The sequence below is a fragment of the Chelmon rostratus genome, chromosome 14, assembly GCF_017976325.1.
Source record: "Chelmon rostratus isolate fCheRos1 chromosome 14, fCheRos1.pri, whole genome shotgun sequence".
Classification (NCBI taxonomy): domain Eukaryota; kingdom Metazoa; phylum Chordata; class Actinopteri; order Chaetodontiformes; family Chaetodontidae; genus Chelmon; species Chelmon rostratus.
Window position 1 is genome coordinate 18,594,673 of NC_055671.1, and position 14,073 is coordinate 18,608,745.

The following is a 14,073-nucleotide window of genomic DNA, read 5'->3' on the forward strand; positions in this document are numbered from 1 at the left end:
TCGTTTCATTTCAAACATTAAGAGTTTTAGTTTATGTGAGTGATTTTGTAGAAGACACACCAGATTACGTTGAAATTCAAACCCAAGTGTATTCCTAACCTTGAAAACATAACGGTTAGAATCAAGCTTTTTCCAAACTTTCAAGACAGCTTTACCTTCACCAGCTGTAACATTAAAGTGATGCACAAAGCAATTTATCAATAATTATAATCCAGTAATATATTATACATACATCACTGTGAAACTGGAATGAGTACTTTTGCTTTTTGTTCTCCTATTTTGATGCAAATTTAAGTAAAATTGTACCTGTAAGTATCTGATTCATACAACTAAATGACGCTGTACATTTCTGGCTGTATTATAAAGAGTTACCGCAGTTTAGATTTTATGAAAGCTAAAAAGAACATCAGAGGTGCGTCTCTGCTTAAGACGGGCTGGTTTAGCTCCAGTCATGCTTTCACATGGATCATGTTCATTAGAGGCAGAAAGCAGCGAACACACAGCAGTGCACCAGTATGAACGTGGGTGTGTGTTACCCTGATCTTTGCCTGATTTCTGATAGTTGGTGTCTGTACGTGTCTATTTTTAAACAGCTTCAGGATTAGATTGATGTGATAGAAACACAGCTTTGTGATAAAACATGTGTCCAAACTGAATTTCTAACATTTCTTGGATTTCTGTGACTTCTTAACAGTTAAAGTCAGAAAAAAACTGTATCAAACCGACATTTTTGTTCCACCAGAGTGAGAAAAAAAAAACACATTTGCAAGTAATATTTGACCCAGGTCTGCTTTCCGCTGGGTTTCTTTCTGGAGGTTAGCAACCTTGTTAGTCAGAGTGAGATTCACCAAAATGAGCCTGCTGAGGCAATTTAAGCCTCACTGGCCCTCACATGCTGGTGAGGGCACGCTGTGGATTCACACTCTCCCACACAGAAGAAGACAACCAGGCCTCCTCTGCTGTTCCTTCTCTTTAAAGTGAGAGCGAGTAGTTTAACTGCAGCACAGTTACTGCGGCTGTTGACAGGGTTGATAACAACGAGCTACTCGGTCACCAGGTTACAGGGATTCGTGGCTTTCAGAACTTTCCAGTCTTCGGATGCTTGTTTTTGCAAATTTTAATTCACTTGCTAGCACCTAATAATCCTTTTTATGTACTGAAAATGAAAGTGCTATTCATTTTATATTTTCTAATTACAGCCTTTTGGATGTTACATGATAGTTAAAGTGATTTAATTACTGTTTTCCTCTGCAAAAGAAACAGTGATTCTTCCTGCGGCCTGCATGAAGCTATAAAACCTGATCGGAACAGATGCCTTTGTGCTGAGCTGAAGCTCTTTCTCATCCCGACGTCGACAGTTTCCCTTCATCTTCTCCCTATTCCTCGATTTAGCTACGAGCTATTTTCAGTCTGCACTTAGAAGGTATAAATGCATCCAAGATACATACGAAACCTTTACTCCTCCCAAATATAACTGTCAGTAAGCAGCCGGTGGAAACAATTTTGGCTAACGATGCACTGAAATTAGTCCGACCAAGCTGTTGTAGGTTTAACCTGATCCCTGATCAGTTTGAATGATCTGTATGGGAGACGCAGCGGCATGAGAATGTCAAGATGATAAAACTAATGTCTCTCTTGTAGTGCAAAAATGTGATTCATCGGTGCGTTCATGTGAGAGTTAGGAATTCTTTAGCTGTTACAAGGTACATGTCACTCTTTAAACAGCTTTAGGTGCATTATCAACCACTCTGTGGACTGGAGGAGGCTGACCCTCGTTTGTGTGTAGCCAGGGGGAGTCACATATGTGACTTAGTGTAAACCAAAGTGTCTTAAATCTCATTTATCTGGACGTGAGACACTTGAAATGCTAAGTTTAAGTGTAACCAACATGATTTATATAGGGAGGTTAATTCATTGAGTTAAAATGATTGAGACTGTGGCTGCATCCTCTCTGCCTTGTTGTCAGCTCACACTGGTTTCAGACTGTGTTTAGTTTATTTGCTGTACTTAAGAAGTGGATTTGACGACTTGAGGTGTGATCATGTTGCAGACTCAGGCTGGATGAAGGCTGGTGTCCTCCTCTCTCTGCTCTGTTGTGATTCATAGGAAACTGAAGCAGGCGCGAACAGGATGTTGATTGTCTGTGTGATCAGATTCTCCTGCCTCGCCGATGTTTGGCTCCAGGAAGTCTTTTATTCTCTCTCTTCAGCCTTTTCTGTCACTCTGACACTGATGGAGAGGGTATTGACAGCGTCCCTCAGTAAAGCAGTGTTGTAAGTAATGGTCATGGATTGTTGGGAGCGTGTTGAGCACAGAAAGACAATAGATTACATTAACTTATAGTGAAGGCCAGCTCGATGCCAGCTCATCAGTGCACTGAGACCATAAATGACAGTGGCTGGGACGTGGGCAGGGACGGGGGATGAATGTCACATCGCAGACAGCGACTCTGCGGCACAAATATCCAGTCATTTTCCAGATGCTAAAATTGTCACCCTGTCTGACCTTGTGAGCTATGACACTTTGAAGGCAGACTGACGAGTGGTGGCTGTGCTTTTTTGGAGCTCTTGTTTGAAGATTGTGATTAAATACCATGACCTCTGGTTTACTGAAAGTTTCAAATAAATAAGGGCTGCAACTAACGATTATTTTCTCACTTAATCTGCTAGTTGTTTACTCTCCAAATGCCAGAAAATTGTGAGAAAATCACAAATTCCCAAAGCCCAAGATGTCTCAAGATGTCTCAAGGAAACTAGAAAAAAATATGCAGATTACTACCAATTGAATACCTTCCCCTAAGGCGGCGCTAAAAACATGAAAGTCCCTCTAGAGTCAGTGTTTGGTTTGTCCTTCCTGGGCTACTGTAGAAACAATCAGATCTATATTACAGAAAATTGAACAGTAACCACTTTGATAATTGATGACTTGTTTTAGTTTTAATTTTTCAAAGATGTCAAATATTCTAATTTTCTAGCTTCTTAAATGTGAGGATTTGCTGCTTTTGTCTTACATGGCAGAGAATTGAATATTGAGTTGAGAAATTAAGTTTTTTTTAACTATGTTTTGACATTTGAATACTGATACTAATTGATATTGACAACAATCTTTAGTTGCAATCAATGACTTAATAAGACACTGCAAAACGAGTGATTTTTACAATATATTTAATTCGATTTTTTCTTACAAAACAATTCCCTCATAAACCAGAACACACAAAATGCATAAAGAAAACTGTACAGTCAGTTTTTGTCATGTCTGAACGTGTTCTAAACATGAACAATGTTATCTACAACAGTGGTTGCTATCAATGTCTATCACACCAAGCGGTTCAGCTCTGCAGCCCCTTACTTTGAGGGTTAAAGGAGAGGTACGGAGATAGTCATGTGACACTGAAGGTAGATCCAAACAAAACAACATGAGCTAGCCAATAATGTACTTATATCAGCAAGCGCAGGTGCAGTCTCTTTGTTCTTGCTCTCCTTGGCTCTAGTAGCGATGTCGCACTGCTGAATCGACCTTAAGAGATAAGCTGACAGACGTGACAATGAGAGGGCAGAAAAGTGACTGTTTCACAAGCAACTGTAAACCGTGTGTGACTGTGAGAGATCACTGAGAGGTCAATGATAATCATGTCGAAGGTCTATTTTCATTACATGCATGTCTCGGATAGATTACTCATTTAGAGCCATTGGGGAGTGACTTTGGATGGGACAGTGACTTTAGGAAGCATCAGAGCCGGAATACTTCAACAGTAATACTTTTTTTTTTTTATCCATTGACACAGTGAGAAAACTGGGCTACCAATTAGACAAATGTCCATCCAATAAACATAAATATGTCAGGTATTATATTTCTCTCCTCAGTGCAACAGTGGTCTAAGAAACAGTATCATCAATAAGTCATTGCCTTCATCAAACAGGCTTTCATACCAGAATGGATTTTCATGGCAGATTAGCAGCAAATACCTAAATCACAAACAAGAACAACAAGTCTGCTTCACTCGTGTGTTTACTTTTTTCTTTTCTTACACAGCTTGGTTTCTACCCTACACATTGCATCGCACTGGGGAGTTACAGGCACAACTACGTATTAGGAGAAGATGATTAATATTTAATTTGGGCTGCTGTTTGTTTCTGGGGAAAAACAAAACAAAAGAGCAGATATATTCCAGTCACAAGACTTCAGCTGCGTTTACAGTGGGACACCTCTCTTATAGACTTTCTGTACAGTTGGACTTTGACATCTTGGCCTGTGGGTGGCTGCCAGAGATAAACATGAGTTTCATCTGTTTGACACGCCAAAAAAAAGGTCAGCAACTGCTAAATCCTGAAGGCTGTGAGTATTTGTGCTGTGATTACATAATGGATGTACCAGGGAGCTGTCAATCACATGTCAGCACCAGAAAGCATTTCCTTTTCCCATGCAGGGAATGAGCTTTAGTGCTACTGTTCAGTTGATTTTTGTTTTTGCTCTGGAATATGTCTCCATTTTGCTTCTAGCTGTTTTATACCGGCTACAATTAAAAAGCTTTAGATGGGCTGGCTGTTTGTAGAATCTAGCGATTTCTAGAAAAATAAGAAGTATTAGTTATTCTGAGACTGCAATTAATTAATTTTCATCCAGGTATTGTCAAGCAGTTTGTGTAAATTAGAATAATTTAAATGTAGATTAAAGGAGAATATTTGGGCCACTACATGAATCAGAATATTAAACAATAGCTCCTGATTTAGTTTAGAACAACAAAAACATCTATGACAGCTGAATATTAGAGAGCATTCATTTTTAAGCTGTAGCTTGAGGCTGGGAGGCGCAAAGAAAGGCTATGCAGCATAAAGAGGAAAAGAAAGAAAACGCCATTGCACCAAAACTGGAACCCATTTAAGCCCGCACACATCTAAGAGCCATCGAGTGTGTTGTCAGAGCGACACACCTCAGCACTACTGTCAAGAGGCAGGAATGTATAAGAGACACAATGGTTCCAATGATTTCTAATGACATTATTACAAATGTAGAGAAAGCGGTGCTCTTTTGCCGCTAATGCATCATCATCATTATAATTAGAGCGAATGGCAAAAGCAAATTACACAGAGGATAGGTGAAGAGTTGCTGGTGTTTATTCGGTAGCTGCCTCAAGACAGATGGTGCCGGGCTTTTCAAAAGTAGGTACACACATTTTTAATAATAATAATATTAATAAGGAAACATGTACAATTATTGTCAATTTAGTAATTTAACAATCCATAAGGTATTCCTGGAAACAGAAATGTTTAAAAAAATTCGTATTGCTATATAAAAACGGATCCTTACTTTTGAACCTGGCTGCTAAGTTTTGAGATACAGCATATTTTCGTCCTGCGCATATGTGGTTGATAGACAGTAATAAAAAGATATTTTCTTTGTTACAGCTGAATAATTACCACCTGGCGAGTGCAGTCTACCTGCCTTGGAGTGTGATCTTGATGCACGGCTCTCTGGGAGGAAGTACAAATGCTCACAGCCAGTCAGATAGAGGAGTTGATGCCACTTTTGGCACGGCCTCAGCATGTGGGTCAGCGTAAACCGGAGTCATTACCCTGAGGGAAGCTGCTAAGTGGCATTTTCAGGCTCCACAGCACAGAGTTGTGCTGCAGGTACAGAATAAATGTGAGAGACAGCAGGGGACAGATTATACCATTGCAAGAGACCACAAGATGTGCTGCTCATTTCTGGTTAGGCTCCCTCCGCGAGCAAAACATCCATTGTCGACGTTTAATGGACCGATCGGGCTCTTTGGATAGACAATGTAAATAGAGGGTATTACACATGTGCATAAAGCCAACCTCTGCCGGCATGAGGGGAATGAAAGCTCTCAGAGGGAGGATTCAGTACAATACCATGACAAAGGCGAGTAAACAGATGGGCTGGTAGCGTTTAAAAGGACTCAGAACACACATACACTAAAGGCAGACAGGACAGACGGACAGTTTGTGGTGATTATATGCAGCACTGGTGAAAACAACAAACATTGTTGAGATAAACAAAATCGGAAAGCTTTTTACTCTAAAAAAAGTGAGCATTGTGCATAGTTCGTAGTTCGTTAATAACCCCTCTTCAGGTACCTATTTGCTGTGATAACATGGAAGGAAGTGCAATAATGTACAATTCTGTATAGTTAAGTGCACATAGATCACTGTTGCACTGAACGGCATTGACACTTTCTCCCAATAGAAATATCACAACAGGGTTTCTTAATGTTTTCTCAATTACTCTATTTTTAAGTGTACTTTTGTTACAATAAACCCAGGCGTGTATCCGTCTCGCTCAGTCCCAGGGTTGAGTCCACAACTTATGTTCACATAAATCTTTATTATAGGTAATTTGGCCTGATCTTTCCTTTTTTCCATTCACGTCTCTCCCTCACCTTATGTCTCCTGCTTTGTTTTTTTCTTTTTTTCTTTTTTACTCATACCTCGCCGACCCAGACGACTGTGTTCCCGCTCTTGATGTCTGACACCTCGCAGTGCGGCGTTCTCTGTTTGCCGTTCAGGACAAAGAGGGACTCGGCCGACGGCGTCACCAGGTACTGTCCGAACAACCCGCTGGAGACCACCACTCTGTTGGGGCCTCCCCAGGGCCAGGCTTGGGGGGGCAGGGGCTCCTTGAGGCTCCGGAGAACCTCAGTGCGGCCTGAGGACAGATCGGCAAATAGCAGGTCCGTGCCTGAGCCTGAGGTGGCCACGACCACGTGCTGGTTGGACTCCGTGAAGGAAGGCTGGAAAGCCAGATCAGAGACAGCTACGGGCTCATCCAGTTCCTGGTTCAGACCCAGCTCCCCCTGGAACGACACCGTCTGTACTATCAGCTTTGAGCTCTGCGGGTCAGGTGTCACAACGTAGCGGCCGTCCGGTGACACGAAAGGCTGCCCTGTGACGTTTAGGTTTGGACCAATCACTGTGTCCGTCACGCTGTCGATGAGGAGCTGGGGCGGGGCTTGCAGGTGGCTCTTGCTCTGGCACTGGACAAAGTAGAAGCCGCTGAGGTGTGTGTAGGCCATGCTGACTGGTATGCAGCTGTAGTTCTTCAGGCTGATGGTCTTGACGCGGTGGAAGGTCTCCAGGTCGATCTTGTGTACCGCAGGTTCATTTTTGAGGAAGACAAAGGCAAACCTAAATCGACAAAGTTCAGAGGAAAGGTTAATAGCCTTTCCAGATTTTGGGGCGCGAGTGATTAACAGACATCGAGATTCTCATTAGAATTCTCATTTGCTCTTTTCTCCTTTACTTCAGAAGGACGGCTGTGATGAGCGAACAATGAGGTCGCCTGTGTTTTAAGGTCAGAGGTGGCTGAGTGTGTGTGTGTGTGCGCGCGCTGTTTTACCTCACGTGAGTGATGATGAGGTTGGTTGGAGGAATGAAGAAGTCGTTGACCCTCTGGAAAGTTGTGCGGATGGCATGATGCACTTCTCCCACACTGGCTTGTGGAATTACCTGTAGACAAATGACGGCATGAATATTAAACACCAGCACTGAGACGCAGAAATCAACATAATTAAAGAGAGTGACGTTCAGTCGGCAGCAGAGACTCAAAAAGTAAAGAGAACTGTTTTTGCAGATGAATATGAAAATAGCTAATAAAATCCTGGTTGTTGGGATATATGCAGCACTGAATTCAAAACTATAATTCTCAGAGTCACAAAAATCTTTTGTCTGTAACTGCACAAAGTTGTAATGAATCCAACTTTAACATGAACCAAATTGGTTTTGGTGAATATTATTTGGTTTCTGTCGAGTTTGGATGAAGTATGTTTTATTATAAGTTAACAAGGCAATTAAAAGCTAGTCTTAGTTGAGTAAAGAGAAGAATCGGGTTTAGAAGTTGTATGGTTGTACTTTTCTGTTGAATAAGGAAAATAGGTGTAACTCAGGAATTCTGCCAGCTTTCCAGCTGCAACATGTTTTTGTTCTGTCCTCCACACGGCATCAAACCCCACCAGGAGTGTTTCAGAGTCAGAATGGGCTGCCAGCTTGATTTTGCTGATTTGGCCATTTTTCCTCGATATTTGTGCTTCTACCGTGAGTGAGTAGGCTTCGTAGTTCAGTGGTTTCTTTTTTGCAATTAAATTGTGATCAACATATGTACAGAGTCAAAGACAATGTATCTGGGATATATAAGTTAGTATAAATCTGAACACATATTTGTGTTTAATAGGAAAATACAGGGGGTGGATCTGCACTTTAGCTATAATGAATGTGTCTCGTATTAATTGGGCCGAGACATAATAGACAGGATGAATAAGGACGTGTGTTAAAATGGTGTTAAAATATTTGGGATATTTGTCATCTGAATGCTGCTGAACCCTTTCCTCCAGTCTAAAATCATCATTAGGAAGGTAACAGACATTTACAAAAAGACAAAACTAATATTACCATTAAAACAGGAAATGAGACATTACGCTGTTAGAACCACTTCAAAGATTGAAGTTTAGTGTGGAATTAGACCAATTAGTGGGCCAGGCTGACATTTATCCCAGATGAATCGGAATTGGTGAAAATGCCAATAAGTTCCAAGAAAATGCAGTGCACAAATGTTAATTAAATGTTAACTTATAAACAGTATCTCATTTAAATCGTTTGTCCAGCACAGAACACTGAAAAGTAGAACAACTGTTCAATTACAGGGGCTCTTATAAAAATGTTTGTATTAATGTAAGAAAAAAAGCCTCATACGAATGTCAGCCTTATAAATCCTGCCTCAGTTCAGCATCCTGCTCAAAGACGCTCATCAAGAACTGTGTTGATGATTAAACCTGTGGCCTTTTAGCTTCATCAGAATGCTGCTAGTTTCTGTAAATAACATAAAGGTTAGTAAATCTCAGGTCTTAACAGCCGGAGCTTGTCCAGGTGACGCGCCCATATATCCTTGAACAGATAAACATCTACAGTTTACAGCTCGGGCTGATGAAACGTGGCCCCACCTCAGTTCACTGATGGTTGTCTTAGCAGCCCCTCATCTCTCATGTCATCCACCTGGCTCTGAATCAGCATGTTTGTAAAGTGCAGGGGGTGGGGGGGGACTGCATCAGGTCACAGTCAAGGACGACCGAAGTGGTTTATGGGGCCTACACATGTGAAGCTGTGCATTTATTAAAAGCGACGAGTCGACTTCAGCTCTGTAATCCTTCTTCCAGAGTGAAAACAACTTTATATTCTCAGAGAAACTTGGCTCACTGAAGCAGTTCTAGGTTTAGAAGCCAAGGCAAATGTTGCTGAAGAGCATATAGGATATTGTTTAAAAGTAAAGAACTAAGCGTAAAATCTATTTTGATGTCTACGCCTGCGCCACTACAGCTGAACCTCTACTCGATGCCCAGTGGGGGGCCAGACTCCACACTCTTTCCTTGGAACTATGAAATGCGAAGAAATAAGAAAGAAATAAAAATAGCTGTTTAAGGTGCAGAGTTGTTACTTTTGCTACGCTGCTGCAATGCTCCACAAAAGACCTCTCTCCTTCTCGATCCTCTTCGCCATCTCATCCATTTTTAACAAAGGAGATCTGCCGGTTTCTCACTGCTTGCGAGACATGAAAAGAATCCTCATTAAAAAAAAGTCATTACAACAGTTGCAGAATACAATGATGGGAGTTAATGAGGTTCGATATAGTATCGCTCATGTATTATTAGGCAGCTGCTGTGGTCTCCAGGGCTGCAGGTGCTCTCAACTTACTGCCACCAGGCTTCCCTTTGTCATCGCTCATCCTTGGATTTCATATCCACACACTCAGCAGCGAGGCCCAGTCGAGTTCTCCTCGGCCTCTGCCTCGCTGCTGCCCTAATGCCGGAGGGGGAGCCGGTTCTGACTGAGTAGCTTTTACTTTTCAACAACATTCAGTCTTCAGAAGCCTTGAGTAGCTTTTTTTTTTTTTTTTTTTTAAACTTTCCCATTTAACTACAGAACATCCAAATGAGATGGAAATTCTCATATGCGGCAAAGTATTTGTCTCATTTAGGGAATTCAATGAATCTCACAATGCACTTTAATATAACCCTGCATGGTACATACACAGAAATCGTGCCTTTAAAAAAAATATTGTCAAAATGACTCATCTCGTTGCTTCTGGGGAGCAATAAAACACATTATGGATTCCCTGGAAACTCAGTGGCTTGTTGCTTAAGATCAATGCTCAGTGCAGAATTTAACTCAATTAATTATATCATAGATCTATAAATGCATGCATAAGACAGACAGAAAGGAGACTGATCATGTCAAACTTTAAATTAATTTCATTTGTTTTGAGCTGCAACCTGTTCTTTCCTCAGATATTTTTAGATTCCAAACAACATTTTTAAGTGTTATTTGTTGTTGGACAGTGTTAAAGATCAAAGGTTCCTCGACAGAATCGAACCGCAGAGATGTGTGTGTCACACCATATCCAAGGCCACCAGATGCTCCTGATTTAAATAATACATCTGCTCTTTTTAGACTTTGTTTAATGGATGTTAAGTTTTTGCAGGCGTTAGCACATTCCTAATGCTAATGTGTCTAATAGTATCTATTGTAGATGCACACTGTCGCTATAATAAACAACCAAAAAAGTGATATACGTATAGCATATAGTTTAGTTAATGGCGCCCACCGTGTGTGTGTGTGTGTGTGTGTGTGTGTGTGTGCAGATAAACAAAGTGCCTATGAGTTAAACGTCTTCTTGGCACGTAGACTCGACTGGACTGGCAGTCTGAAAGGCCACGTCTCTCTCTGCCCAGCAGAGATTCCTCCATTTGTCTTCTCTAATGAATTGACAATCACACTCCCTCTGATGTTTACACAGAGATATTGAGCCATCCTAAAACTTGGCTGCTTAAAAATACCACACACACGGAGCTGAAGGCGCACCGACACACATTTACACAGCGTGAGCGCACACATTAACATGCACAAACACAGACACACACACACTCATACACATGTATGATCCGCTGAAGCGAAGCGGTGCCTCGGTGACAGGCTGCTGCTGAACAGGTCAATTACTTTCAGTCCAAATGATAATGACATTATCAGACCATTTATTTGTGGTGTGATCCACGTGGACTCCAATCCATTATGCAGTTTCCCTGCAATTGCATTTTTGAGTGATTCATGCTCTGCTCTCTAATTATTCATTACTCCTGAACGACTGCAGAGAGTGTAAATGAATAACATGAAAAACACAGAAATGTGTTTTCTGCGGTTCAGGCAGCAGCCGTGAAAAGTAGAGAAATGTTATGCAAAGCTGCTTCCTGTTGTCTGATTGTTTCAAATTATATGAGGAGAAAATTGTTTTGTCTGTGATGAAAAACATTTTTTTCATGGAATTTTCTGGTTCATTTGGGAGTGTTTAAAAACAACTCCAACGTACCTTAACTGAGACAACTCACAGAAACAAACCTCCTGCTAGTACACCTCCGCTCTATGAAGGAAAGGTGCAAAACAGAACAGGAAATGCATACACACACACACACAGTCGACTTGGCCACGCAGATTGTAAACTAAAAGAAAACTATTCAAACCCACACACAGGTGGTGGTCTTTTCACCACTTTTTGTTGCCAGACCATAGTAGCACCTTCAACGATCCAACACAATCTACCAACCACAGTTAAAGTTTCTTTTAAAAATGGAAACACTACAGCATCATGAACAATTTATAGGACCATTTCACAAACGGCCGAATCGCCGTTAACAGCTCCACAACCACCGGTTAACCATTAAAACTTATTTGAAAGCACAAGTGTTCAAAACCAACAATGCAAGTGATTTTCTGAGTAGAAAGTGAGTCATTCCACTCCAAAGATCCTCTGAAGAATCATAAATTTGAGAGTGTATCATCCCTCTGCAGTCCCCATAATGAATCGACACAGCACATCCCCACACAGTGAACACTGAACACAACACCTCACATGATTAGAATGGGATGCTTCCCTCTGATGGGACAAAGCAGAACAATAAACATGTTTGTGTCTATTACAGAGTTTACAATGGGATCCCTTGGTGGCTTTACTCGTGGCAGTGTCCTCTACTGTTACACAGGAAAACACACACACACATGCACATAAATACTGGCCCTATAAAAACAGCATCATACCTCTCTCATGGGCACCAGCTCAGTTCCCTTTCTCCTCCCCTCCACCTCCTCGACCCTGCGTACTCCTCTCCCTTCCCTCGCCTCACCCAATCCCCCGAGGTGGATTAAACACAACCACACCTGTGATCATTTCTCATTTGTGAAGCCTCCAACACCAGTGGTCCAAAGGGACGCTGGCACAAGCCGACAGCAGCGCAGCTGTGAATTGCTGTTTTGCTGGCTTGGTAAATGCTCGAAAACATACATAGATTAGATGTTGTCACGCAAATACTTATCACATAAACAGGGACGCAGGTACAGAACAGAGCTCAATTAGTTATGATGCGCGGTTTTCCTCGCTTGGTGAAGTTTCTACAGCTTATACAGATTACATCCTTCCAGGAAGATAATTGCTCATCAGAGTTCACAAATACACACAGCAAACGTAAGTGTAGGGTGGTGTAGAAATACGACACTAATAAAGAGAGGCTATTTTGTACATTTAAAGCTGCACTAGGCTGGATTTTATGGAAATAATGACCAGGCTAATTAAAAAAAAAAGGTAAAATAAAGATGAACGTCATATCTTAATTACCAGATTAATTAAATTTCAAAAATTATTCTAGTGTTGATGTGAACATCAACAACACAACAGTCCAATATCCAGTCATCTCTTGATGCTACTTAGCTGTCTAATGTAGCTTTGAGCTATTTGGCTGCAAAGAACTACAGCAAAACTAAACTGCTATTACTTGAGAGAGCTTCTTAGCATCACACACACTTACCTGAAGTGTTGGATGTGTTCTGTCCATATTCCCCCATGTAAGGACCCACACCTGGTCATGAGACTTGTCATAGAGCATCTTCACTGGAAAAGGATCTGTTGCTACTGCCTAGACAGAGACAGAGAGGGGAAATGATTAAATGAGTGGTCCGTGAGCTGAACAGAGTGAAACTGTCTGTGATGTAAAAACAACAGAAATATGTCCATTACGCACACATATTACACTGAAGGGTCATTTTAATATAGAAAGCAAACTGGCAAGAAGCTGATAAACATTAACAAAATAACTTATGTAAGAAAGATGAATTCATTTTGCTGATAAACTAGAGAAAACCTCTCCTTCACAGAGGCCGATATTTTCAGGCATTAGCTTATCACAGATACTGTATATATTGACCAATAAATAATCAGTAATTGCAGCACAAGAGACCGCAGTCCAGTTTCACCAAATCGATTTATGAATGCTGTTGACACGCAGATCGCAAATGGTGCCAGAATGGTGCTTGTTTTAATTAGTCAAATGTGTGTGAACTAATGTGAGAGCAAATTATCTCAACTAACAAGCTGCAGCTTCATACTTTGGTGAAATGGGCCCCAGCAAACCACCGAACAATCCTTTCCCCAAACACGGAACATTCTCAAGAGCGAGCTGTTATCACATCCCGCAGTAAGTGGGTGCAAATGTTTGGAAGAGACGCAGAGAGTGTAGTTTAGTGAGATCAGGTAAAAGAATAGAGAATAACTTGCAGAGACAGCGAAAGGGAGGAGGGAGAGAAGAGAACAGACAGGAAAAAGGGAGAGATGGGGGGGCGGTGTACTCAACCTCAGGTCTGCTGCAATGTCAACAACAAAGAATAACACAATCCATTACCCTGCTTCTGGCTGGGTGGACAGGGAGCTGCTGACACCCTCACCAGTGGAGCGAGACCACAAGCTCTGTGTTCAGTAATGGGAGGGCCAGCCCTCTGCTCTGCACTGGTCAGCCAAGTGCCAGCTCAGCATGTGTGTATGTACATGTGAATTTGCCTTTGCGTCCGTTTAGCTTCCCACATAACTGGAGCAGAGGTAAAGCTGAGGTCAGGCCACAACGCAGCAGACTAGGAAGAAATGGACTGGATTTTATGTCCACCTCTAAAACTCATATATACATACAGACATTGACCTCAATAACATTGGGACGCTGTGTGAAACATAAATAAAACAGAATGTGATAAC

General features: G+C 41.5%; 1 protein-coding gene across 1 annotated transcript in view; it reads right to left on the minus strand.

Annotated features, from left to right (window-relative positions):
• Positions 1–3,199: 3,199 nt before the first annotated feature.
• Positions 3,200–14,073, minus strand: part of fstl4 (follistatin-like 4) — a 188,541-nt gene continuing 177,667 nt past the window's right edge. The window contains exons 13-15 of the mRNA XM_041952258.1: positions 12,860–12,967; positions 7,357–7,466; positions 3,200–7,145 (exon numbers count right to left, since the gene is read on the minus strand). Of these exons, the coding sequence (XP_041808192.1) occupies positions 6,443–7,145; positions 7,357–7,466; positions 12,860–12,967 (921 nt within the window). The 3' untranslated portion in view covers positions 3,200–6,442. The remainder of the gene's footprint in view (positions 7,146–7,356; positions 7,467–12,859; positions 12,968–14,073) is intronic.